Source organism: Ceraceosorus guamensis, assembly GCF_003144195.1.
Source record: "Ceraceosorus guamensis strain MCA 4658 unplaced genomic scaffold IE81scaffold_19, whole genome shotgun sequence".
Lineage (NCBI taxonomy): Eukaryota > Fungi > Basidiomycota > Exobasidiomycetes > Ceraceosorales > Ceraceosoraceae > Ceraceosorus > Ceraceosorus guamensis.
This window is the reverse complement of record NW_020290014.1, coordinates 300546-325404: the sequence shown is the minus strand read 5'-3', so window position 1 is coordinate 325404 and position 24859 is coordinate 300546. Positions and strand designations below refer to the sequence as shown.

Sequence of the window (24859 nt, the reverse complement as noted above, 5' to 3'; positions counted from 1 at the left end):
AGGTTGAGGTCGATCGCCCGCGCGGCTCGTGATCTTTGCTGACTGCATGATGCGCGTCGCGTGCGGCGTTGCCGCGGGGACAATTAAGGTTAAAATCCAGTCACGTGAATCGCGCGCATGGATGCGTTCCTGCCGTTGCGGGGCGGTGCAAAAAAATCACTCGTGAGGCGTGAATTTGTGAATAATCAAATCAAGAATCAAGAATCCTGAATGTGAATCATCGATGAATCTCAATGATGCATCCAGAGTTCACGATTGAGATTTGCAGGATCGCAAGCGCGAGCCGTGGGGGGCAATCATGCGCGGAGCAGGCTCGCCAACCTGCCTCTGCCTTCCATCAGCTCGCAAAGCATGCCTAGCCCGCATTTCTAGTCGTGAGTTGGACTCGATAATGGCGCGCCACACGCCAGATGCGCACAAGCGCAAATATGTACAGCACAAGACCAAGTCCGGCGCCAACATCGCACCGCTAGGACCTGGCAGAGATGGCAAGACGGGAGGGCGTGGAGGCGGTTTCAAAGTTGGTCCAGCACATGCTCCAGACGGCAGCTATCTGGGCAAAGGTGAGCCAGTCCATTGTATTCCACTTTCTTTAGTCATGGCAAGTGAGCTTACCACGTGATGCTCCTCCGCTATTTGGCCGCTTGTGCAGCCAAGAAACGAAAAGCGCAGCTGATAGAGAATGCCAAGGTCAAGGCTGCTTACTATGCGCGACACGGCGGACGAGACACGACTCGTCGCGAGCAAGAGCGCAAGGTGGATGGCGAGTCACAATCGTTAGCAGGGCCCTCTGCTGCAAGTCTAGGTCGCTTCGCTCCTGAAGACGAGGACACGAAGCGACTGATCGAGCAAGCAGAGAAACAGCCGGAAATTCGGTTGAAGCAGGCCAAGCCTCCGCGGGACGCTGTTACACAGGACAACGGTAGTACAGTTCGACGCGCAGATCCCGAAGGAGACAGTGACAGCAAGCAGCAAAAAGAAGGAGGCGTGTCACAGCGATCGGATGCGAGCTCGGCGAGGAGCAAAGGATCGAGCAGGGAAGAAGCACTGCAGGACAGGAAGAGGAGATCAAGCTTGGGCGGTAAAGTCAACAGGAAAGGGCAACCAAACCTCGGAGCACGAGTTGGCTTACTCCTGGACAAGCTGCAGCGATAGGCATTGTCATCGCGCCCGTAAATCGGCACAGCTCCGACGAGGAGGCGTTGTGCGCAAGAGCTGAGGTCGATGGATGACGCATCGCAAAGCTCCCGAAGCAAGCGGTAGCTAGAGCGGCCACTGACCCTGGTCGTCTCGACGGTATCTCTAGTCCAATGCCTACTCACTCTGGCACACAGATGGTGATGTGCAATCAATGCATCATAACGCAGAGAGCTGGAGAGTTGATATATATGCAAGGGCAGGATACATGGCGGCCCGCGGGTGAGCGCGCGAACACCTTCTCGGTGTAAAGGAGGCGTGGAAGCAGCAAACGAGTGTGTAGGTGAGATTAGACTCAGCAGAATCGAGGTCGGACTGGGGTTACAACGAAGGACAGTACGTCTGCGCGCGACGTGTTGATCGAGAGAGGCATTGACAGGGCGGGAAGAGCCTCAAGCAAGCTACATGTAGAAGAACCATCAACTAATGGAATGCGCGGTGCGCAGATGGACGTTCGTAGAGGTCTGAATCTGCATACTAGAAAAGATTGATGAGGTTATAAACTGTATCGGCAGAATTTACTGCCCAGGTCTGCGCATGGGCGTCCAGGCAGGTCTACACAGCGTGCATGCGGTCAGTGATTGCTGTCAGGATCGCCCAGGGGCGTTTGCACAGTCGATCTCGACTTACAAGGTGGGGAAATCATCGTGCTCGAGGCATCCTTCTGCAGAATCGGATCCATATCCTTCCTCCGACAGCTCGCGCGAGCGTCTCACAGTGGCCTTGTTGGAATCATGGGTCGGAATCGAGGTGTGCTTTTGCAAGGACGCGGCCCTCTGGGCAGATCCGCTTGTGCCAGCACGTTGCTCGTCTTCACCCTCATCGTCGCTCTGCAGGACGGGTGGTTCGCCGTCGAGCATGCGTCTCGTCAGGCTGTCTTCCGTCCCAAACGTTCGGAGGGCTAGACGCGTCTGCGTCACGGCGGAAGGGGGCCTATTGAGACTTGCGGAGTCGACGCGCGGGAAGCCCGGTTCGCGGGTAAATTGATCGATTTCGTCGCGACAGAAAGACGCCGCTACAGCCTCCGCAAGGACTTCTGCTCTGTCGACCGCGAATTGATCATGTTCGACGTCGGAGCTCGAGTCGCTGGTTAAAGAGATAGGTCGCTGAACAAGGCCATCATCAAGAGTGAGCGTGATGAGTGGCATCGGCGGAAGACGTGGAGCGCGCTTGTGCACGCCGTTCGGTGAAGGGATGCTCTTATTGATATGTGCCAGCGAAGGCAGCTGATCATCAATGATGAGCTTCGTAGGTGTAGCTGGCATGCTAGAGGCAGATGACTCTCCGCTGTTGCTACCGCCATAGGTCATTTCACTCCGTGCTCTGGACCCTTGGCTAAGGTAGCGGGCGCTGAAGCGAGCAGAGGACACAGCATCTCCATCTGTCTCCTCACCAGCCTCGTAGCCCTGACGCAAGTCATCCTCGCTGGAGTCGAAGTCGCTTTGGGGTGGCAGAGCAGCTGCCCACGCTGCGCCAAACGTTCCGCCTGTGTGTGTCGTTGAGATGGGACTGGGCAAGGGGGAGCGCGACGCCTGGCTTGTACCCTCCGCAGCATCCGAAAGACTGTCCACGCTGTTTTCTCGACACGTAGACAAGCTCGTGCGCCACAGCGACATGCGTTTACCGTTGGTCCTGATCTCCGAGCCTGGTCGCGAAATGACGACCATAGGCGAAGTAAACTTGTTGGGTCGAGGCAGCTCAAAGCTAGCTGCGTGGTTAGGGTTGGGCAGCTGGACGAGAGATGTGCGCGTGGAGCCCACGTTTTGAACCGGAGACATATCTTGTGCCAGAAGTGAAGGCGCAGCTCCCTTGTTGTGTGAGATGGTGCTGGAGCGTGTACGTCCTTTCATGAGGACGCCGCTAGCGCGAGCAGCGCTGCTCACAACATTTCGCGCTGTTGTTGGGCTCTCATAAAGCATGGCGGCAGCTACTGACGGAGCATCGTATACTTCGCTCACGAATCGGACGTCGCCAGTCTCGCTGCCGCTGGTGTGCTCGCTGTTGAACAAGGCGTTGTCGCGTGTAGAAGCGGTTGACATTGCGTGGGTTGCGGGTGAAGACAGGCTTGAAAGACTGTTGGGTGCGGGGCGCACGGGTAGGCTAAAGCGAGCGCGGGGTGGCGTGGACGTGCTGTTGCGGGGCAGCCCGCGAAGCAAGGCACCAATCCAGGGCACACGCTCAGATCCAGATCGGGAGCCCGAACCGCTCATGGATTCAGAACGTGGTCGCATAGCACCAACCAAGGCTGTGACCTGACTCTCTGCAGATATTTGTCTGCTGATCCGAGCAGGGCTGCTCCCTGCCAGACTGGGGTCGACGTATGCCGAGGAAGCATAAGCCTCACTTACGAGAGTATCATCTGGATTCGTGACGGTGTACACGAGCTGGCCCTGCGCGTCACTGCGCCACTGGCCAGCCGCTACGTTCACGCCGGAAGCTGTGTTGTCTGACGATGGCGTAGCATCGCCTTGAAGTTTTTCAGGCATAGCCGAGCGACGCTTGACGTAGTGGCTCGTCACCATGGCGCGAGCGGCCGCAGGCGGCAATGAGAGGGTGGGGTGCTGCCAGGTGAAGCTCGCATCCTTGCTAGGACTTGCACTCACCAGACCAGATCTCGCAAGGTCGGCGGACAATCTTTGAGTGACAAGCGATTCTTCGCCTGTCTGCAACCATGGACTGATGATGGTTGGGTGGAGCTCCGCGATGCTTGGACGCTGTTGGCTGAAGTAAGCCACGCTGTCGATCGCCTGCGAGTTCTTAACGGGAGATTCCTGACAGCCCTGACGCTCGCCGCGGTCGAACGAAGCCGGCTTCTCCACAGATCCTAGCGTGGAGCTGGAGTGATTAAGTCCCGCCTTTTGGTCTCCGAGGAACACTGCGCCGTGCTCGTCTGCACCTGAGCTCGTCACAAACTTCCTGAGGACCACTGACAGGTGCCGTTGCCTACGAGTGCGGCGTTTGCGTGCAAAGAAAGCCCAGAGGCAAGCAAGGATGAGCAGGATTGCGCCAGTCGTGCTCGCGGCGACGACAGCCTGCATGTTCATTGGAGCGCCAGAATTCGTTCCTCGGTCCCCGTCGTTGGCCTGCTCGGCAGGCGGAGGATTGAAGGGTGCACCTGAAGCCGGTGCAGTAGTTTCCGCAGCCATGCTTGATGACTGTTCAGCATTTTGCGGCATGGGCGATGCAGGTGCGCTGGTAAAGGCAGGCGTTTGAGATATCGCAGGAGTGCTGGATGCGCTGTTCGCTCCGGTGGGCTGCGGAGAGGACCAAGGCGGGGTTGCCGCACTTTTTGCCAACGATGACGTCCAGCTCTTGAGTGCAGGGCTTTTGGTCTCAGGGCAGTCGACTGACTTCCTCTTACTTTGTGCTCCGTTGGCTGCACTTGTGCCTGCGGCCGCAGACGAAGTCACATTCCAATGACGCGCAGCGATGTTCATCCGCGGGCTCCTCTGCTCCGATCTTTGGTGAGATGACACGACCTTTACCATGCTGCCACCACCCAGAGGAGTGGCACGACCCCGTGCGCCTGTGTGCATCATCGTGTCCGGGGAGGACGTCCTCGAGCTATGGGTTGGGATATTCGCGTCGACAGTGCGGTCAGATGCATTCACATAGTCCATGTTGTTGGTCAGCGTTGTTTCGCTCCCTCTAATTTCGGCGCTTCGGGCGTGTGGCGCGTGGGATTGGACTATGACAGGGCTCCTCTTGTCTAATGCGTGTGCCTCTTCGTTGTTGAAACGAGGAAGACCCGCTTCAGCGTCGACCGCGCGTGCCGACAATCCAGAGTCTTGATCGCCCATGCCATGAGTTGCTGCTCGCGTCTCGTCCACAAAAATACCCAAGCCGAACCCGGCACTGTTGGGAGACTGAGCTGCTTGCCCAGCAGCTCTTCGGAGAATGCTCGTCTTGAGCAAATCAGAGGGGGGCGACAAGACTGCCTTGGACGCCGTCGGGGATTTGCGGACGAGTCGTCGACCTCGCAATATGGGGCTTTGTGTGGTGACAAGGCCGATTTTGCCAGCTGAGGTGCCTTCCGAACCGTCTAACTCCTCCTCGTGATCGGCGGCGTCCAGCATCACCGTACGCCTGTGAGGGTGATGGGTGGACGTGCCGACGCCATGGTGTGCTGAGGCCGGGGCATTCAGAGCGGCTTGAGCCGGGCGTTCTGTCAGAACATGGCTCCCGGCCTCTTCGGTGGCGGGCGTGACTTGCTTTGAGCGAGCAGCAGTGGTACTCTCTGGCAGCTCTGAATCGGGAGACATTGGCTCTATTGCTGCAGCAGCCAAGGACTCGCGACGAGCTCTAAAAGCCGCTTTCCAATGAGCAAATGTTGGTGTATCAGCATACAGCAGCGATGGAGAAGAGGCGACGGTCACGTCACTGAATCGTCTTAAAGCTTGAACGGGTAAGGACGGCGGTGTTCGCACTGATGTAACAGAAGTGGAATGGCGCTTCGGGCGTTCAGCCACGCTGTCACGAAGCTCCTGTAAAGCGATTGAGGCGCTCCGAAGCTGCAGATCCAAGCTGTCTCTTTCCTCGCGAGGCCTCGGGGTATCCGATACTTCTGGAACGCCTTCCGGTGCTGTGGGCCACGTTTCAAAGATGAGCGGCAGCGTAAGCGCAAGCGCAAACGCGCGAAGCAAGACGACCGTGGCTCTCTGACTTACAGCTTGTAGACCGCGGCCAATTCTCCTGGCCTTCGACGGCGTCTTCGAACTGGCCTTTCACCTCATCGTCTTCGAATGCGCCATTCGCTTGCGCTTCTGCGTTGTGAGCAGGAAAATTTGGTCCCACGTGGAGCGAGGACCTGGTTAAAAGTACATGATTAGTCGCGTGGCGCGAGTGATGCTTCTGGGAGCCGGTGGCAGACACGGGGATCAGCGCTGCCTTTGGGATACTGATGGTGTGGTGATTGGCTGCAAGGCTTGAAAGGCGAGGAAGAGGCTCGCTGACCGGCGCCGATGTTGGCCCTGACCGGGGCTCAACTTCATTATTCGCTTCCGGAAGCGGCGCCTTCGCAGGATCAGCTTCCACTTCGCGTGAATGGGGAGCATGCAGGCGAAAGCGTTCGGCCACCGGCATCTGCATCGCTTTGAAGTTGGGTAGGGCCCTGAGTCGATGTGGGGTTTTCGCGGGTGAAGGAGCCACCTCAATTGAGGCCATCGTTCAAGCGCGCACTGGCCGAGATCTCTGATGTGGCAGCGCTGTTGACGAGAGACTGAGGCTTGGACGATGAACGGGGCGAGAAGGGCGGCTAAGGATGGATGGAAGTGAGTGAGTGTCTATAAGAGCATAGTGAGGGACGCTGAAGTGGGATAATGGGATGGGGGTGGGAAAGAGACCTACCAAATCCTTATCCATACGACAGGAGGACATGTCAGTGAAAGGGATCACAATCTCCCGCTGCGCTCCATGCTGCTCGTATCGTCCCTCAACCCATCGAGAGCACCGCCTCTCGACGTCGGCATCGAGGTGCATGCCGGTCATCCGCGGTCCTCAACGGCCCACCGAAATGCAACACCGACTTGCGATGGTTCCTGTACGAAGACGTCGCTGCCAATTTCTATGGCGAAAGAGTCGGCCAGCTGTAGCAGAATTACTGCCAAGGAGGTCAGGCGAGTGAATGCCGTCAGCCCAAGACAACGGTCGTCTTGCATGACGTGCTCGAGTTGCACGCAACGTGCACCAAAGCTGGGCGTTGAGATGCGCCGACAGTGAACACCTTCCTGCTCCGATGGAGAGGCGGCCCTCGTCCATTCTGGGCGCTTCAGCATCACACAGATGACTGAGGCTGGATCAAAGGTAGGCAAAGCAACAAGGGACACCACCAGCTTTTGCGGTTGTAGCAAACATGAGGAGCGTTGCATGCGCAGGTGCCGTTATGCGGGCCTCCATCGCGAAGTCCGTTGAACGCAACGCGCGCTAGCTTGTACCCAGCAGGCTCGGCTCTCGCGTCGCAAGAAAGCTGGGAGCAGCTCTTGATTATCACGTGCTCCATTCCCCGTCCGATGCATAGGCAGCGCCCTGCCGCCCTCTCGCGCGATAGAAGAGCGCGGTACCAAAAATTTCGATGACTTCTCTTCTGCATGCATGCAAAATCCTCCCCGCCGCACCCGCGTCGAGCAAAAATGATCAGAATCTGAGTAGACGCAGATACGCGGTGGATGGATGAAGCCTCGGCAGCATGCGCGTGCCATGTCTACATGGAGAAGAGTCGTGAGTTCAGGACCCACTTCTACTCTCTGACCACCTTGATGCCGCGAATCTTTCACAGCGATTGCTTCATCCCAAAACATATCAAAGCACGACGTTCACAATGGGAAAGAAAAGTTCCAGCAAGTCAGAGGCACCAGCAGCTCCTGCGCCTGCTCCCGTGGCCAACGGCAAGAGCAGCAAGAAGGACAAGAAAGCTGCCGTAGCTGCTCCCGCACCCGCAGAAGAGAAAAAGTCCAGCAAGAAGTCGAAGAAGGCTGCTCCGCCTCCTCCTCCTGTAGTAGAGAGTAGCGACAGCAGCGACGATGACTCGAGCGACGATGACAGCGATGGCGACAGTGACAGCGACGACAGTAGCAGCGAAGAGGTGAGCATCCAATGAACCTTAGACTTGCTGTTGTGCACAATACTTTCATCTGACACTTAATGCCGCTCTCTCGTGTGCCAGGAACCCTCCAAGGCAGATGTTGTAAAGCCTGCCGCAAACGGTGTCAAGGCTGCAGCTGCCGACTCCGACGATTCAGATGACTCCGACGATTCCGACGACTCTGACTCTGACTCTGACTCTGATTCTGACGAAGAGGATGTTGCCAAGCCTGCTGCTGCCACAAACGGCAAGACTGCGGCTGCGGCTGACGAAGAGGACTCGGACGACTCGGACGACTCGGACGACTCGGACGACTCGGACGACTCGGATGACTCTGACGATTCGGACGATTCGGACGACTCTGATGAGGAGGAAACAAAGTCCGCGCCCGCTGCAGCAGTGGTAGAGAAGGCAAGCAACAAGCGCAAGGCAGAAGGCGATGAAGTAGTCGCGAAGAAGGCTAAGGTTCAGCCTGATGCAGACAACCCTGATGCTCCCAAGCAGTGCTGGGTCGGCCAATTGAGTTGGAACGTCGACAATGACTGGCTCAAGCAGGAGTTTGAGGAGTTCGGCGAGGTTCTCAGCGCAAGGGTTGTCACTGACAAAGAAAGCGGCAAATCTCGCGGGTACGTGTCGATCTCCTCTGACATACATGCGCCGCTGCACTTTTGCTGATGGGTCCCCTGCCCTTGTCACCTGCGCATTTGGCAAATCCAGTTTTGGCTTCGTCGAATTTGCGACTGCAGCGCAGGCGAAGGCCGCATTTGAGGGCGCGCAAGGCAAGGACGTGGATGGTCGCGCCATCAAAGTCGACTTGCAAGCCGCCAGAGCACCGAGAGAAGTGGGCGATGCGCGCGCCAAAAAGTTCAACGACACCAGGTCTGCACCCTCGCCCGTTTTATTCGTCGGCGGCTTGTCCTTCTCGCTCACGGAGGACGAGGTCTGGGAAGCATTTGGAGAGCATGGCGAAGTATCGCGTGTCACCTTGCCCAAGGACATTGAATCTGGTCGGCCCAAGGGATTCGGCTATGTCGAGTACGCTTCTCAGGAAGGCGCAGATGCTGCCATCGAGGCACTTGCTGGTGCCGAGCTTGGCGGCCGTGCCATCAGGCTAGACTATGCGCCTCCTCGTGGTGAAGGCGGAGGAGGTGGCGGTGGTCGAGGCGGCTTCGGCGGCGGACGAGGAGGTGGAAGAGGAGGCTTTGGCGGTGACCGCGGTGGTGAGTGCGCTGTGCTGCGCTATGGCCGTATTTCGTCAATTTGGCAACTATTTCCTGACCTGCATTTGCACTCTCTTCTACTCCATGTCCAGGACGAGGTGGTGGACGAGGCGGGCGCGGTGGTGGCAGAGGCTTTCAAGGCGGTGGAGGCTCTGGCTGGGGTGACCGGGGTGGTCGCGGAGGCGGCCGGGGAGGTGGACGTGGAGGATTCGGCAGCAGGCCAGTTGGCGGCTCGGAGTTCTCTGGCAAGAAGACCACCTTCGATTAGAGCAAAGCAGGGATTCACTGCTCGCTTCCGCTTTGTCTATAGTCATTGGCGCATCGTGTTGGAAATTCTTGGCCTCTCTCGATTCTCTCTCGTGACCTTGTCCAACCCCCGCGGCGCTGCCAAGCAGCAATTTGGGAACGGGACTATCGCTCTCACTCCTCCCCAACCAACACTCCACTCCAAAAAGCCACATACACATATTACGATCTGTCAGGCTATCATACTCAATTTGAGGCTGTTTCAGGCTCTTCATCGGCTATCCTCCCAGATCATAGCTCATCTCTCTGTCAATCTATGCAATGGCTCTCCGACACCTGATCTCTATCATGCAGGGCTCGATTGGACTCGATTGTCCAGACAAGCCTGGCGCACAGCTATAAGCTGCCAATCGGAGGTTTCAAAGTTCTTCGAAGTCACTCTCCCGCCTCGTATGGCCCAGCACCTCGTGATGGACCAAGTCGACCTTTCGTGCCCCGCGCAGCTGCCGCCCATACTCTTGCCTGACGACTGGACGCGGCTTGTGCACATTATTATTCGACAGCAGAGTCGCGAGTCGTGGTGCTCGTGCGGTCAGGCGACGCGTCGCGAATCATCGGCGGTGCGGAGCGCTTTCTGTGAGCTCCGTTGCATGACGGGCGTGTTGATTAACCTCCACTCACGACTACCTACATCATTCGTGATTCAACCTGCAGTTCCCATGGTCAGAATACCTCCTTGGCGCCATCCGAGGTGCCTATGAGCTTCGCGCCCCGACCAGTTCGCCAGCCTGAGACGACGCAGCAAGCTTCCTCAAGCTCCAACGGAAGGACCATGACACCCGCACAAGTCTTGCACGAACAGGGCCCGGCGGAGCGGTCCGGCTCATTTGAGCCCTTGACTAGCGCAACGGCCACCTCGCTTCTCGCGCGACCGAGGGCGAAGCACCTTGGACCTGCCCATATAGCCACGCTTGGTATGCTGATCATCGACGAATTCATCTATCTTGACTCCACGACTGGAAGTCGAATTTCGAAAGCTGAGCACCTGAGGAAAAGAGGTATCAAAGGTCCGAGCGACGATGATTCGCAGTCGAGCTTCGAAGGAGCTGACGACGATGACGACGAGCAAATCGGCGGAGGAGGAGTCTACTTTGTCATTGGAGCTCGTGTATGGTCAGTGCTGCTTGCATGGAATTGAATCACTTGGCTGGCTGATATGACTCTCGATGCTGGCGCAACAGGTCTCGTCCGCAAGAGATATTGAGTATCCTCGACGTGGGACCCAACTTCACACCAAAGATGAGGAACAAGTTGCGCTCTTTCGATGATGGCGAAGGATCTTCGCAATCGCCTCAGAGCATGTGGGTGTGGAGGGATAGACCGGAAGGAACCACGCGCGCAGCAAACATATATACTGGAGAGAAGCGAGGGTCAGTAAGGAAATCGCTCGTGTGCCGATCCAAACGAAAGCTAAGCAATTGCAGATGCCTCTTTGGTCTGCAGATTCGAGTATTTGACTCCGAAAAGGCGACTTGATCCTCAAGATTTGAGCGTGGCAGCCCCTGGCCATTGCTTACCTCGTTGGATCCACGCCATTTGCTCTCCCGATCGGATCGTTGCCATCGTTCAGGAAGCGCGCCTACTCAGCAGGCAGCAAGGACAAGCACACGCTCCTCGCATTGTGTGGGAGCCCATTCCGGACTCAGCTAGACCAGAGAACCTCGACGGATTGCTCGACGCTGCTGGTATGGTCGACGTGCTGAGGTAAGCGCTGCGTTCTGAATAGCATCTCAGGAGAGTACTTGCTAAGTAGCGTCTTCACGCTTCGTGTCGCGATGAACGCAAGCCCAAATCACGTCGAGGCTCACAACTTTCTCAACACATCGAGGCAACGAAGCACACCGGGCTACATCGCTGATCTCGATGATCCTTCTCTGACTCTTGGCGAATTCAAGTTGCAAGTAGAGAGAGATGGGCATGATTTGTTGCAACTCTGTGCAGCATCTGGCAGTCATGCCCCTCTACTGGTCATTCGGGCTGGGAAGCACGGGAGTGTGGGTCTGAATCAAGGCTGTGAAGAGAGTGTGTGGTGCGCTCCATACCATGGCGAGGACAAGCAGCACGAAGTGGTGGATGTGACTGGTGCTGGTGAGAACAGTCACGATTGCCGATCTGTGCCCCGCGCGCAACCCACTCATCCTCGCCACTTCTCCTTCACAACAATCTCAGGAAATGCCTTTCTGGGAGGTTTAACTTGGTCATTGGCTCAAATTGACGAGCCAAATTTGGACCTCGCTGAGCTCCGTAAGATGGCGCTAGGCCAGGCGCTGAAACATGGCGCGGTATCAGCTTGTGAGTCGTTGTCTTTGCGATTCAGCAACCTGTCCTGAGGTCGCGTCATGACATTGTTTGCCTCCGCATACTTGCGCTGTAGCATATGTGGTGGAGCAGCGCGGCATGCCGCGAGTCACGCCCGCTCAACATCCGGAAGATGGCTCAGGGTTGAAGTGGAATCACCATCTCACGAATCCTTCGGAGCGTTTTGCAGCAATGCAGTAGATTTCTCTGTCCAAGAGCTGCCCCCACCTCTGGCACCTCGATCGATTGTCATCTGTCCCCCATGTCCACGTGACATTGATTATGAAATCACGACAGCAACACCACACCATGGGATCAACCTTGCTGCCCACACTAGTTCGCTCCCGGTCCTTCTTCAACGGAGAGCTGGGCCAATCTCTCGGCCACAGCGTCGCCTTCGGTGCTCTGGCCGAGGGCTTGCAGCCTGTCGGCAGGCACCGGCAGCTGCGTGCCGTCGGCCTCTGGACCAGTACCACCTTCTGATACAGGGACTAGATGGGCGGTCTTTGGGTTCCTCGGATTGACTGGTCGAGGAGAAACATTCGTGTCAGGATATTTGCAAACGATGATGCATACAGCACGCCTGCCTCTACTCACTCTTCTTTTCCTTCTTCTTTTTGGTGATTTCTGGCTCTTTGGGGTAAGCTAGCGCTTCGGCCTTTTGGAAGTCTGCATTGTCTCGGAATTCCGCTTGGATGGGCTCCAGTAGCTCGACCAGAGCATCCGACACTCCCTTCTTGAGATCGCTTGGGTGAAGGTCCTTCTTGACGAAGGACTCTTCGAGTTCGGCGTAGTTGCTGTAGTGTTTGATGCCTCCGTACTTCTCATCCCTGATGACGCTGAAGACGGTTCCCTCTGGAGCGTCGGCAGGTATGCATTTGGGCCTTGAGAGACCACTCTCGGACCTTAACCTGGCCATGGGTAGAAGGACAGCCTTGGCGAATGCGAGGACACCATTCTCTTCAACCTCGCCTTCAAGACAATATGCGTCCTTGATCTTCTTTTTGACCACCACGGGCTCGTCTAGAAGATCAATCTTGGAGCTCGGGTCAGATGATGACATTTTTGATCCTTTGAGGCCCGGCACCATCGTGTTCATTAGGTGAGCCCGCTTAGCGTAGCCAAGCTTAGGCAAGACAGCCTCTGCGAACATGAAGATTTTGCGCTGGGAAGATGGACAACGGTGTCAAAATGCCTGCTGCGCTGAGGCCATTATTGCGCGTTACTAACCTGGTCGATACCACCGAATTGAAAGTCTACACCGAGGTACTGCTCGTCCAGAGCTTGCAAACCAGGGTAGAGCAGACCAGACAAAAGAGGAGAGGTGACCTGCTTGACAACTTCAGCGCCCGCCTTTTTCGCATCGTGTTCGGTAGTGGAAGCTGCCAGCCTGTACGCGTCCATGTTGTACTCTGCAGTGAGCTGGTAGCTGGAGCCTACGACGAAGACAAGTCTTTCCACGGGCACGCCGATAGCCTTAAACACCGCGATCAAGACGTGCCTGTAGTACTCCACACGATGACGCACAAGCTCGATAGGAGCCTTGAGATTGTCCAAGAATGCGTGCATATCTAGGCAGGTAGGCATCAAATCGGGGGACGGGCATCGAGCTCAGCCAGCGGCCCTCTGCATTTCATGTGATGTGAGCCACGAACTGCGCACACTACTCACCGGCGAGAAGCACCTTGACTTCGACGCCTGCCCTCAAAAAGTCCGCAATCTTACTCAGAGGCACGAGATAGCCCACGTGAGGTCTGCCAGTGGGCGCAGAGCCCCAGTAAGCCTTGAGTGGTCTCTCCTTCTTCTCTAGAACACCCTTGATTATGTCCGCGCCGATCACCTCTCCCAGATCCCGCGTGATGAGCTCGTAAGCTTCCTGCGGATCTACACTTGGCACCGCCATCCTTGGAAACTTGTGCGTCGGCAACAGAGACAGAGCTCTCGACGATCAAAGTCGTATTTGCTTGCGAAACAGTCTGCGACCTCTCCCTTAGTCGAGAGCCGATCGGTCGTTTCAGGTCGAGGCGCTCAGCGATGGCACCACCCAGCGATAGGAGAAGTGCTGCGGACACTGATTGCAGAAGTGGACTAAGCTGATGGGGCGAGGTCAAGCAGCGCTAGGCTGAGAAGGACAGATCCCTGTGTGACTGATGGAGGTTAGAGTCGATTTCAATCGGGAATGTTGAAGCTACATGAGTTGCTGTCACGCGTAATAAGCGAAGCAAGAAGTCACATCTGCCAGTCAGTTGCTTCCCGAAGTCAGCCAGAGTCTTGAGTGACTCGATCGTGACCCACGACTCTGCTTGCGCCCACCTCGCACGTGACGCGACACTGACACAACCGCCCGCACGCGCCGGAAGCACATCTTTCGTGTGTGCAGCGATCGTTAAGGTTATCCCTGTCCTGGCCACACAGCGTCCAATCCACAATCAGGAAAGCTCATCAGTCGGACACAGCCATGCTTGACTCAAGGCATGCAGCGTGGTGCTTGGGGCTGAAGGCTGTCAAGCAGCAGGGCTATGATCGCGTCATCTTCATTGTCCACATCGGCTTCAACCATCCGCTTCGCTCTGCTCAGCCAGACTCTTTCCAAGCTTGCTCATCTCCTCTACACATATCCGCACGTTTTTGACAGCTGTTTGATGCGAAGCCGAGGAAGCCTTCGGTGCGAGTGCTGCCGACTCTGCATGTTCTAGCAATGCATCGACACCGCTCTCATGTACGAGCTGCAGGGCGATCTTGACGTAAATGTTGACCGCACCTGAAAGTGTTGTCGCTTGCTCCTCGTCACTGTTTTCGCCCTCGGTGCCGCTAGCCCCGCCGTCTTCTATTGCTTCCTCTTCCGCTTCTTGTTCATCTCCTTCCTCTAAATCGAGCCCGTTGCCCAGCTCTTGCTCGCCATACAACAGTGCAGCCACCAGATCGTCCTGCGCTTCCAACATTCGCTCTCCGAGAAGGTGGAGCTCATCATAGTCGAGAACACTTTGATCCTGTTGCCTCGAGAGGGCAGATTTGAGTAGACGACCCAGCGTTCCATGCAGGAAGCGCCCCAGCTTGATGAGAGGAACGAAGCGCGCCGCTTTTGCTGCTTCGTCATCGTCTAGCTTCAAGTTCTGCAGCGCGGCGAATGGATCCGACTCATCCAGTGGCAGATCGACAGCATTCGTCCTGCTGGAACTTGTGGTGTGATCGCGGCCTGGCTGCCGCATTGCGGCGCTTTCTCGATCTCGCTCAGCCTGTGCATCGTCCACACCTGCCCCTTCCCTTAGCTCGTTCCACCCATCCTCCATTACTTCCTCCCTCTCCTTCCATTTCTTCAGTACTACTTCCCTATTGGATGTTGGCAGCTCCTTCGTCGCTTGGTCGCATGCAGCCCACACTTTTGCGGTTGCTTCCAGCGCCTTCTTTCGACCCTCCATCGCGCTGAGTGGCGGTGACTGAGTAGCATTTGGTCCGTTTCGCACACCGTCGGCTCGTGCCCGGGCAGCTGCGGCTTGGTGGACGACTTTTAGGGTGTTGGCATCCATCAATGAAGTGCAGAGGCCTGCTACACTCTCCATCACGTCTCTCACGTGATGTCGAATCGCCTTTGTGAGATTGAGTCCCAGTCCAAGGCCTGGCACCTTTGCTGGCGGTGTAGCTTCGAATGGATCCACAATTCTGCCCCCCATGGCAGTCACTTCCTTCTCCAATCGTGTCCTTTCATCTTTCTCTCCCTGCGAGAGCTCTCTAGGTGCGGCACGCACAAAGATGTGAGCTTCACCCGCAGCTTTGCGTGCCAAGAAGGCGAGTTTGGGTAACACCTCCGACGAGAACGTGTCGAGCTGAGCAGAAGCTGCAGTCAGGCTTGCAGCATCAAGTCCTCCAATTGGACTGATGCTAGCCCCGCTCGAAGCGGGTGCTGCGGCTAAGGCATTCCTACTAGGCTTGAGTGCGAGGGTCAAGTTCGTCGCCGTCTTTTGCGCCAGATTGAATAGCTGCACCAGATCGTTGTGCAGCTGCTCGGATAGCCTCACGAAGCTTTCCGACGATGGCAGCTTCGAGCCTGACGGTAATGCCGCTGGAGGTGTCGCTTCGTCGATGGTAGAGAGCGCAGTGGCCAAGAGGATGGCCAGCCTAAAGAGCTTGGACTGAAGCTCTATGTTCGTATAGAGGTCGGCGAGAAGCGATTAGTCAGTCAGCACAACTCGACCGACAAGTCGGAAGTCCCGATCGCGGGCGTCTTGCTCACCCTGCTCTGTTACCTCGGAAGGTGCAGCATGCGTAGTGGACGCCGCACGGTTCGCAGTGGGTTTTCCCTCGAGAGTCATGATGGTCCTTCGCTCTTCCCCTTTCATTCACTAGTGCTCGTGTGAGACCAAACTAGGCATGCGCGTATGGTTGCGAATGCACGTACAGGTGCCTCTGTGAACCTCAGGTGCTTTGTGGATCGCGTACTGTGGTAGTCTGGAGGCTGGATGCGGCCACGATCCATCCCGGCTCAGAAAAGGACACAGCCACGATGAAGTCCTCGACGTGTGTCACGTGGACGTGAGTGCATATCTGCTCTGCGCGGACCCGCGCGCGCGGTCATCGCGGCGCCCTGAGAAGAGGCGCGCTGGCTGGTTCTTGCTCGTTTGCGCGCCATGGTTCGCCACGTGGACCCGCAGCTGCACCAGAATCTAGAAGGATGAAACTGCAGCTTTTGACGTTCCCGATCGACGCTCTCAACCAAATTACCTATCACTATTGTCCAACAAGCCACTCCAAATTCTCACAACTCGTCAAAATGGAGAACGAAAAGGTAGGCACACACAGCTCATGCCGTAGTCATGCCCGCCTGATCGGCCTTCGACGGCGCCAGCGCAGAGATGGAGAGGAAGGGGAAGAGGATGGGGAAGAGGAAGGGGAAAAGGTCGCGCCAGGCTTGGTCATGCGCACAAACGCGGATCCTTGTGTGCTACGTCGCAAGACATTAGGATGGTCAGAGCAGGAAGCGAAGAAGGAGAGGCCTGCAAAGATGGAGGCTCACATTGAATTTGCGCGCACGCTCATCTTTTCTTGACCTTGCTGACGCGCTGTCGCGCGCTTTCTCCACTTCACAGGGAGATCTCGTCGATCTTTACGTGCCACGCAAGTGCGCTGCGACTGGCAGGCTCATCGAGGCCAAGGATCACGCCTCTGTTCAAATCGCGGTGGGAGATGTTGACGAGAACGGTCGTCTCATTCCCGGAAGCTTTACCAACTTTCCCCTCTCTGGCTACGTTCGCCGATCCGGAGAGAGCGACGACTCTTTGAACCGACTGGCTACTCAGGAAGGACGTGAGTGTCACAGCAGTGGTGATTTCATGACGGGCAGAGTCCGGGAGGACTGTTGTGGCGCAATGTGGTTAGAGCGCCACTTCGACGCTCTGGGCGAGGACCTGTGATCAGAGAAAGAGCTGCTCTCGACGCAAAGCTGCACTCGATGATGCTTGTCGCTGGTGAAGAGGGTTCAACAGTCACAGTACTCTCAAAGTTAGAAAACGCTCCCAGACAGTCTGTGCCCCAGCTGCGATCCACAGCGGGCACAGGATTCCGATCAACTTGTTGATCACTCGCAAAGTGGAGCGAAGAAGGATGTTTGGACCAGAAAAAGAGCTCGTCGGCTCCATCTGCTGGTATACCGACACGCTCTTGGCTGTTGCTGCTGCCTTTCTGGCGCGCTTTGGCCGGGCGTGCCGGGAGCGGGTTGCAATGAGCTGCACGAGCGTCAGTCTGGTTTCACATGTATGCGCTCGCAAGGACCGTTGCACTCGACCAAGGGCGTCCAGGCACACGCATCGCCAAGTCTAATGCTGTTGCAATGTAGGCCACTGACACTGTATGCTGCCCTAACCTTCTGCACGAAGTCCTGCGCAACGTCTACAGCTACCAAAAGTAGAGGAGCTTTGGAGGCCACACTTTCCAATCTACTGGGGTCACAAACGCACATCATTCTCTCTCCTGCTGTACAACGACATGACGCTATGCATCATAGCTTTGCGATTCAATCAAGCCGTGTGCTTCTGACATCAGAACACACAACCTCCAAATCGATTCGAAGTTCTTGCTCATTGCAGATTTGAGATGAGATCGAGCAAATGATCCGAGTTCCAGAGACAGGAACAAGGCGTATCCAAGCTATGAACTAGACTCGAGGATCCATTCGTCGTGCGTGGATCGATTTCAGGTCATCAATGTTGCACCTTGATCAACAACTTGCCGGTGGTTGCGCGACTGGTGATATCCTTCTGTGTCTGCTGAACGCCCTCGGCAGAGAACGGGTACTCCTTGTGGACCCTGAGCTTGACCAGGTTCTTGGCGAGCAGGTCGAACAATTGGGCCGAGTAGGTCTCCAGCTCTTGTCTGGTATGGATGGAGTTGTTGAGCGTAGGTCGAACGACTTTGGTATTCTTTGCTGCCAATTTGAGGACAGGAAACGGAGGTACTGCGCCTGATGCATTGCCAAAGGATACGATGGTCCCCTTCCTCGCTATCATCTTGAAATCATCCTCCCAAGTATCCTTGCCCACACCGTCGTATATGCCTTGCACACCCTCACCCTTGGTCAGCTTCAGCACTTCATCCACCACAGCTGCACCACCCGACTTTGAATTGATGACGTGCGACGCTCCGTTGGACTTGGCGAGAGCCGCTTTTTCCTCTGTGGACACTGTTCCGATCACTGTGGCGCCGAGGTACGATGCCATCTACGCGCGTGTCGAGCAGCGAGTCTCAATGAGGTGGGAAATGGATAGCAGCATTTGCGCCGAGTTGGACTCACTTGGCACAACAGCAGACCTACGCCTCCTGCAGCGGCATGAATCAGGATCGTATCGCCTTTCTTGACTTGGTACGCTTCGTGCAGCAGCGTCCAAGCTGGAAGAAGTGTGAAAATCAGGTGCGAGCGTAGCAAATGGAGTCAGTATCGAGTGCAAAGCGTACTGATGCCTCGTATTCCTTGAACAGTGTGCAAGACTGTTTCATCCCTGCTCACCGGTCAATCCCTGCAGTATCGCAGTAGCACCGTCCTTCTCCGACACACCATCAGGCAGCTTGACCACCTTTTCCCTCTTGACGGTCATGTACTCTGCGTAAGCACCGAGCGCATAAGCAGCCACAGCATCTCCCACTTTCAAGCTCGAATCGTCCGCATCCTTTCCGACTTTCACTACTTTGCCAGCAGCCTCCATTCCAGCAGTGAAGGGCAAAGGAAGCGTGTATAGACCGGAACGTTGGTACGTGTCGATGTAGTTCACGCCTGCCCAGGATACCTTGATTAGAACTTCGTCGGCTCCTGGTTCGGGCACCGCAATGTCTTGCGCGCTGATCACATCGATCTCGCCGGTCTCGGGCACCCGGATAGCCCGCATACGCTCGGGGATGGTGCTAGAGGCCATGATCGACCTATTAGTGGACAGATCGCGACGGATGCCTTGCAATGTGAATGCTGATGCCGCGTGTGGCAGTCTTGGACACGATGCAAGAGGCGCAGCCTGCGAGCCTTTGAATATATGCGTACGTGTGGCTAGAATGTATGATCTCAGACCGCTCAGAGTGGATCTTGAGAGCGACATGAGAAAGTTGCTCGCGATTCACGGTCACTGTCCATCTGGAGTCGTGGATGTGCTTGGAGATGTCGATGCGTTCGAATGAAACACGAAGCAGAGCGCAGACCGATGAGGTGGCAGTCAGGCGTCAGTAGGCGACTCGCACTTCTGCGCCGCCGGCTGCCTCGGACTTATCACGCGGTATCTCCGACACAAACGTTGTGCTGTATCGATAAAGCTAGACCGCTCATTCACGATTGACTCTGGGAAGCACATCGAATGTTCATGCACATCGCATACCTCTGCCGACTTGTTGCCGCATCATTCATTGCTCTTGCTGCTCGAGAGTATCACGGTAGCGAGCGTGTCTAAGATGATAGGAGTCCATTGCGCTGCTAGTGCTACAAGGTGTGTCGCTATATGATATGCGGTGTTGTGCTCATGGAAGAAAGCTGCTGACGATGCAGGTGGAGCTGTGGAGGTCGAATGGCATTGATTGCTGGTGCTGTTGGATCAAAGAAGTGGTTGTGCGGCAGGTTGAATGGAAGATGTGCCTTGCGTGTGTCATGTGGCAAGCATCAGTCGGATGCTGGCAGAGCGTGCGCGCGTGCTGCAGATCCCCTGGACGACGAGGATCGACGTGGTGGTGGAGTGAGACCGGGCGGACCCAGCAGCGTATGGGCTGCCGGGGGGCCACTTGGCACAGACCAATCATTGGCGCGAGTGAAGAGTAGCCACTGCAGGGAGCCAGAGGCAATGGTCAGCACACGTGATGCGTCTCGAGGACTTGCTAACCTCAGTGCGACTACTCACTTCACAGATGCCTCTGCTCTGAGTACCAAATTCTGGTATCGAGGATAGCTCACTGATTCTGGCCATCGCCGCTTTGAGAGTAATGTGCTCAATGGCGTTGCAGCACGTTTCAAATGTCAACGAGGTCGGCGGAGCAGAGGCGGGGACCTTGCCAGGCAGAGAGACCTGTCGGGACATGATGGCGGGCGCCAGCGACAGAGGAGCAAAGGCATTTGTGGGAGAGGTGACGCGCGAGGATGGCAAGCTCTGAGAGGAAGAGAGGGCCTGAAAGCTGGCTCTGGGAGACCAGCGGGCCATGACACTCTTCCGCAGGGCTTGAGGACTCTCGTTGATCCAGTGACTGGGTGGTGCACCGTCCACCCGACGAGCGGCAGTCACATTTGTAGGCGAGGATAGACTGCTCAATTGAAGAGAAAGGATTGGCAGCGATGACGATGTAGGCATGGACTCTAGCCGCTGAGGAGTACGAGGCGCCATGTCGTCGGTGCCAAGACCACACTGCGGGACTGGCTGAGCTTTGGGCCCTTGGGAGACTTGACAACAGCCCGCGAGACGCGAAGCTTGCTCTAGCGCAGCCCCAGCGGTTGCCAGCAATGTGCAGCTCGCCTCGAGCTCAAAGCGAGAGGGTATGCCCAAGTGGACCGTCTGGAATAGCGTTCGGTCGAGCCATGCCTGAAAGGTCTCGAAGTCTAGTACTCGACGTTGATACAGCTAAGGAGTGTGAAGCAACGCTGAATCAGCTCTCGCGGCGCGCCGGAAGGTCCTACGGACGCCTGTCACTCACCTCTCCAACAAAGCGCATCACGTGCATGCTGCAGAAACGATCTTTGCTGGAGCCGACGATGGCGCGAGTGAGCTCCCTTCTTCGCAGCTCATCAGCCGTGATTTCGCCTTTGGTAGCCATCTCCAGATCATTGAGCTCGGCATTCGCCGAGTGCAGTGTTGCGTCGCCTGAAGTGCTTCCACTGGCTTCCTGCTCGCCTTCCATAGAGCTTCCTTCCGCCGTCGAAGCGGCTGCTGCAGCGGCCGCAGCGGCAACCTGCTTTCTAGTCTTACGCCGAGGGTTGGAAGGAACGCTGAGCATGCAAGCTTTTTCGCGGACCGCTACCCCGCGTTCAAGAATCGCCTCGATCGTCGTCTGTACCGTGGTCATCAAGGCCTGGCCAGGATGCAGATACGCAATGCTGATCGGAGACGCGCGTGGGCTGCTCTCGAGCATCGCGTGTCCCCAAAGTCCCAAGCTATTACCTTCTGTAGACCGGCACGCGGCATCGGGATGAACAGAGGGAGGGGCAAAGCAATCCGACAAAAGTACTGGACTAGGGGCTAGGCCAAAAGGTGCGAGAATGTCTGACGACGGGTTTGTTCCAGGCGCTGCATCCGTCTCCTCAGCCTCCGTGTCTGTGGCTGGATCAGGGGCCACCATATCGACGCGAAGCAAGCTGATCATTAGAGCTAGACCAGCGGCCAAGTCTCTGGGTGCTCGAGAACTGCAAAGCGGCAATGGAAGTTTGAACGCGGTCTATATTCAGTGCATAGTCCTCGGCACGCGGCTCGATCAGAACTCACTCGTTGAGCATTGCAAACATGCCGGACACGAAGTGCTCCATCACGCGGTTGCACGCAGCATCGTACCATGCCACCGCCACTTCGGCAGGCACCCACTCCTTTCGATCACCGCAGTCGATCCACCTGATGCGCATCAGGCTCGGCATGAGACAAATGCTTGGCAGACGCATGTGGGGCATTGTGTTGGACAAGTCCATTCCTACGGCGTCCAGCATCCAGATTCGGGCCCGTCGCACTATTTGCGCCACATCTGCTCCCTCTCTGTATTCGAAAAAGGCAGACAGCCGCTCATCGATGCGTGAGGCGAAGGCGGAGAACGCCGTCTCATCTTGCAAGTGCCGAGTCTGCCGGGCTTCTGCTGAGAGTTCCAATTGAAGCTTCGGATGCACATCGGCCGCCGACGAAGAAGTCGAACGCGGCTCGCTAATTGACGGTACCAGTTCTCCTGAGCTACTTTTAAACAGCTTTGCAGAGCTGTCTGGCTCGGCGTGCGTGTGCGCCCCTAAATCAAGCGCGGTCTGGAACCAGGGAGAAGAGTTGTGATCGTCTTCGTGTGAGTGCAACGTGGCTTTGCCAAGAGGTGAGCACAGCTGCGAAGGAGAGTGAATCGTCAAAGCCGCGGGAGGCGTGATGACGATGCTAGGGACCGAGCTAGTGCTAGAGAGCGGCGAGTCAGTCAGGCTGGGGAGCTCTGAGAATGTTGCAAGGTGATGGAGAGATCAGTCTTTGTGAAGCGTGGCAACAAGAGGGTTTGAACTCACGTTGAAGCCTGTAGGCAGGGGTGATGCCTGCGATAGCAAGCCCGAGACCGGATGGACGAAAGTTGTTCGGTAGCGTAGACAGTGGGGGTGTGCGGGGACTGTTCTGACCGCCACGGCTTTCTCCATCAGCCTTTGGAAGGCTAGGAAAGCCGGATCCAACCCTCCTTCGAAATGTACCGGATGGGCTACGGCGTCTTGGACCGCGAGGCGCATCGAAAGGTGGCGTGCCTTGAACAGCACCCAGTGACTGTCGCTTCGTTGCCAGCTCAGACGGATCATCTTCGAAAGCGGGGCCCAAGCCTAAGCTGACACACTCGCTGACTGCTCGTTGACGGCGGGCAGGTGGCGATTTACTTTTCACCCGGGGCTTCAAGTCTTCGATTCCACCTGAGAACTCTGGAGTTTCTGGCTTACGTTTGGGGGGAGAGTCAGGTAGCAATGCAGGGTCGAGTGCCGGGAGACTCGCATTCCACAGGCGGATATTCCAAGGGAATCTTGTCCTGTCGCTCTCTGGCGATTCGGGTGCAGAAGGGGTCGGAATCACCGCTCCCGAAGCGATTGGCACGTGCTTCACGTGAGGTCTGTTGCGCTCAGGGCTTAGCGGTGCACCCAATTGGCCAGCGCTGCTGGCGTTGAGGGATGCTGGACGAAGGCGTGGGGAGCGTGGAGAACAGAGATCCGCGAGGCGAGACATATCGGCCGATGTCGCCAGAGCAGCCAAAGCTTGCACACTCGTCTCCTGGCCGGGGCTGGATCGGCATCTCGACATTGCGCTGGACAGAGCCGTGCGGCAGTGCGGAGTGCTGCGCGTCCTGGTCGCTGCCTCTGTTCGAGGGTACGGATTGTCGGCCGAAGGTGGAGTCACAAAGGTGTGAGGCACCGAAGACGTCCTCTTTGGTGGCGACTTTGGGGAGTGTCTATAGGTCGGAGGATTCCGGTGCTGATTGCGGTCGTCGAGGGACTCGGGCCTACGACGAGTGACAGGAGAGGAAGGGCGGGCAGGCAAGCTAAACCCTTCGCGCGAAGGCATCCTTGAGCGATGCCCACGGCTTCCCGCGCCGAAACTCGCCTGGGAAGGTTGCAATGTAATTGGTGGCTGTTGTGTTCCGTGAGGGCTGCTCTCATAACGAGCTGCCATGGTGCGCTACGCTTCACCTAGCAAGGCGGAGAGGGTCTGGAAGGAGGTTGAAGAAGGTAGAGCGGCGTGCGCGCGAATGTCTACCCACTACGAATTGCGTGCACGATCCCCCTCAGAGGAGATCATGTGGAGCGTGTTGGGTGATGCTTCCAAAGAGACAGGCAAGAGTGTATGAAGGACGAGAAGATCGTAAAGGAGCGTCCGTCGAGACTGAGGAGAGAAGAACAAGTGCTAAAGCTTGGTCGTACAAAGACGTGCTTGTCGAACTGTCAAGGTTTGAGATGAGTTTGTAGAGGAGCAAACGTAGACCACCTCGCTTCAAGCTCCGCCTTGAAAAATAACTTCTTGTGCATTCAATTCGTGACCGAAGTGGACTCAGTCCGAATGTCGATCCCAGTTCTGATTTGCCCGTAGCCACAAATACAAGTAGGAGCGCACCCGAGGGTGGTTGTCATGGCACCTAAGGTAGCGTCAGCTTCCGAAAGCGGCACAAAGAACCGGCGCGCGTACCTTCGGGATCGAGAGCTTCTGAGTCAGAATCGACGGAAATTGTTGTGAGTATCCAGTTGCTGCGTGCCTCACAGCTGTGAGCTGCCGGCCCGCTGTGCTGGTCGAGCGAGATACCTTGCCATGCAAATCTCAACGGCACCAGACCTTACATGGCGATTGGCGATGCGGCCATTCGTGACTCTCGTTGCTTTTCTTGAAGTTGCGTGCATCGACCACCTGTCCGCTACTTTGAGCCACATTCACATTCGATTGCTGCTGAAGCCCATGTATTGCCCACTGGAGGCTGCTCTCTTCCTGTTTGGTTGCTGCCCGCCCTGGGCACAGCCACCTGTGGCATGGCTCAAAGCAGAGATCTCGACGATCTGCTGCCCGCCTGCCTGCCATACAACAGTCGCGACGAGTAGTAGTAGTAGTCAAAGCACTCATCGATCGCTGCTCAGCCAATTGCATGTCTGAACCCCAGCCATGGCATGTTCCAAGCAGATGCGGAGCTGCTATGCAGACCTCGTGAGTGTGGAGACGAGGTGAGCATTTTACCACATCAAGCTCTCTGGCCTGCTGGCAGTCGCAGGGCGCCCCATATTCCGATATTGCCCACTGCTCCAGCGGCTCCGCACATTGAGGAGTCTCCTTGGGAGTCGAGCCGTAAGTTGGCATGCACAACAGCAATTTCCGTCTCCGAGCCTCGAAGTACGTTATGCTTGTGCGCTTCAGCGTCCAACCTCTCTCAGCTCGGACACTCATCCGCACGCGCCGTGTTGTTCTTGGATTTTTGTGATGCGGGAGGAAGAGCAAGGGCAGGCTGCAGCATATGCAGGTGTACACACATCACGCGCGCCGCCGCGACCAGCACGACTGCGCGCGCCACGCTTCACGCAAGGGGCTTCACCGCATCGCATTATGCTCAGTATATACTT

At 56.6% G+C, this 24859-nt stretch overlaps 10 protein-coding genes across 10 annotated transcripts; 4 read left to right on the top strand and 6 right to left on the bottom strand.

The window, feature by feature from the left end:
* The first annotated feature begins 228 nt into the window (after window positions 1-228).
* Window positions 229-1621, top strand: IE81DRAFT_322407 (hypothetical protein). The gene is made up of 2 exons (XM_025513628.1): window positions 229-563; window positions 653-1621. The coding sequence occupies exons 1-2, from the start codon at window positions 392-394 to the stop codon at window positions 1153-1155; spliced, it is 675 nt and encodes a 224-aa protein (XP_025370714.1). The 5' UTR covers window positions 229-391; the 3' UTR covers window positions 1156-1621.
* Window positions 1436-6520, bottom strand: IE81DRAFT_78003 (hypothetical protein). The gene is made up of 3 exons (XM_025517632.1): window positions 5865-6520; window positions 1828-5779; window positions 1436-1752 (listed from the first exon to the last, which is right to left on the bottom strand). The coding sequence occupies exons 1-3, from the start codon at window positions 6358-6360 to the stop codon at window positions 1716-1718; spliced, it is 4485 nt and encodes a 1494-aa protein (XP_025370713.1). The 5' UTR covers window positions 6361-6520; the 3' UTR covers window positions 1436-1715.
* Window positions 6521-7353: 833 nt separating this feature from the next.
* On the top strand, window positions 7354-9702 carry IE81DRAFT_300561 (RNA-binding domain-containing protein). The gene is made up of 4 exons (XM_025512218.1): window positions 7354-7777; window positions 7859-8403; window positions 8495-8997; window positions 9090-9702. The coding sequence occupies exons 1-4, from the start codon at window positions 7514-7516 to the stop codon at window positions 9263-9265; spliced, it is 1488 nt and encodes a 495-aa protein (XP_025370712.1). The 5' UTR covers window positions 7354-7513; the 3' UTR covers window positions 9266-9702.
* Window positions 9703-9923: 221 nt separating this feature from the next.
* Window positions 9924-11809, top strand: IE81DRAFT_365770 (Ribokinase-like protein). Its single transcript, XM_025516961.1, has 6 exons — window positions 9924-10416; window positions 10485-10673; window positions 10747-11007; window positions 11090-11391; window positions 11473-11595; window positions 11678-11809. The coding sequence occupies exons 1-6, from the start codon at window positions 10001-10003 to the stop codon at window positions 11800-11802; spliced, it is 1416 nt and encodes a 471-aa protein (XP_025370711.1). The 5' UTR covers window positions 9924-10000; the 3' UTR covers window positions 11803-11809.
* A 381-nt stretch (window positions 11810-12190) lies between these two features.
* On the bottom strand, window positions 12191-13504 carry IE81DRAFT_334115 (tyrosine tRNA ligase; the record flags this gene model as incomplete). Its single annotated transcript, XM_025515402.1, has 3 exons — window positions 12191-12766; window positions 12832-13172; window positions 13273-13504. 3 exons carry the CDS (start codon window positions 13502-13504, stop codon window positions 12191-12193), a joined length of 1149 nt encoding a protein of 382 aa, XP_025370710.1.
* Window positions 13505-13935: 431 nt separating this feature from the next.
* IE81DRAFT_322403 (hypothetical protein) lies at window positions 13936-16049 on the bottom strand. The gene is made up of 2 exons (XM_025513627.1): window positions 15833-16049; window positions 13936-15739 (listed from the first exon to the last, which is right to left on the bottom strand). The coding sequence occupies exons 1-2, from the start codon at window positions 15909-15911 to the stop codon at window positions 14154-14156; spliced, it is 1665 nt and encodes a 554-aa protein (XP_025370709.1). The 5' UTR covers window positions 15912-16049; the 3' UTR covers window positions 13936-14153.
* A 320-nt stretch (window positions 16050-16369) lies between these two features.
* On the top strand, window positions 16370-17586 carry IE81DRAFT_337023 (putative 40s ribosomal protein s21; the record flags this gene model as incomplete). The annotated part of the gene is made up of 3 exons (XM_025515493.1): window positions 16370-16384; window positions 16686-16902; window positions 17472-17586. 3 exons carry the CDS (start codon window positions 16370-16372, stop codon window positions 17501-17503), a joined length of 264 nt encoding a protein of 87 aa, XP_025370708.1. The 3' UTR covers window positions 17504-17586.
* A 209-nt stretch (window positions 17587-17795) lies between these two features.
* IE81DRAFT_288654 (NAD(P)-binding protein) lies at window positions 17796-19001 on the bottom strand (the record flags this gene model as incomplete). The annotated part of the gene is made up of 3 exons (XM_025511778.1): window positions 17796-18311; window positions 18386-18480; window positions 18599-19001. The coding sequence occupies 3 exons, from the start codon at window positions 18999-19001 to the stop codon at window positions 17796-17798; spliced, it is 1014 nt and encodes a 337-aa protein (XP_025370707.1).
* Window positions 19002-19652: 651 nt separating this feature from the next.
* Window positions 19653-23751, bottom strand: IE81DRAFT_77830 (hypothetical protein). The gene is made up of 5 exons (XM_025517631.1): window positions 22295-23751; window positions 21534-22224; window positions 20749-21454; window positions 19965-20675; window positions 19653-19888 (listed from the first exon to the last, which is right to left on the bottom strand). The coding sequence occupies exons 1-5, from the start codon at window positions 23430-23432 to the stop codon at window positions 19730-19732; spliced, it is 3405 nt and encodes a 1134-aa protein (XP_025370706.1). The 5' UTR covers window positions 23433-23751; the 3' UTR covers window positions 19653-19729.
* IE81DRAFT_77829 (hypothetical protein) lies at window positions 23752-24798 on the bottom strand. The gene has a single exon (XM_025517630.1). The coding sequence runs from the start codon at window positions 24684-24686 to the stop codon at window positions 24072-24074; it is 615 nt and encodes a 204-aa protein (XP_025370705.1). The 5' UTR covers window positions 24687-24798; the 3' UTR covers window positions 23752-24071.
* Between the last annotated feature and the right edge of the window lie 61 nt (window positions 24799-24859).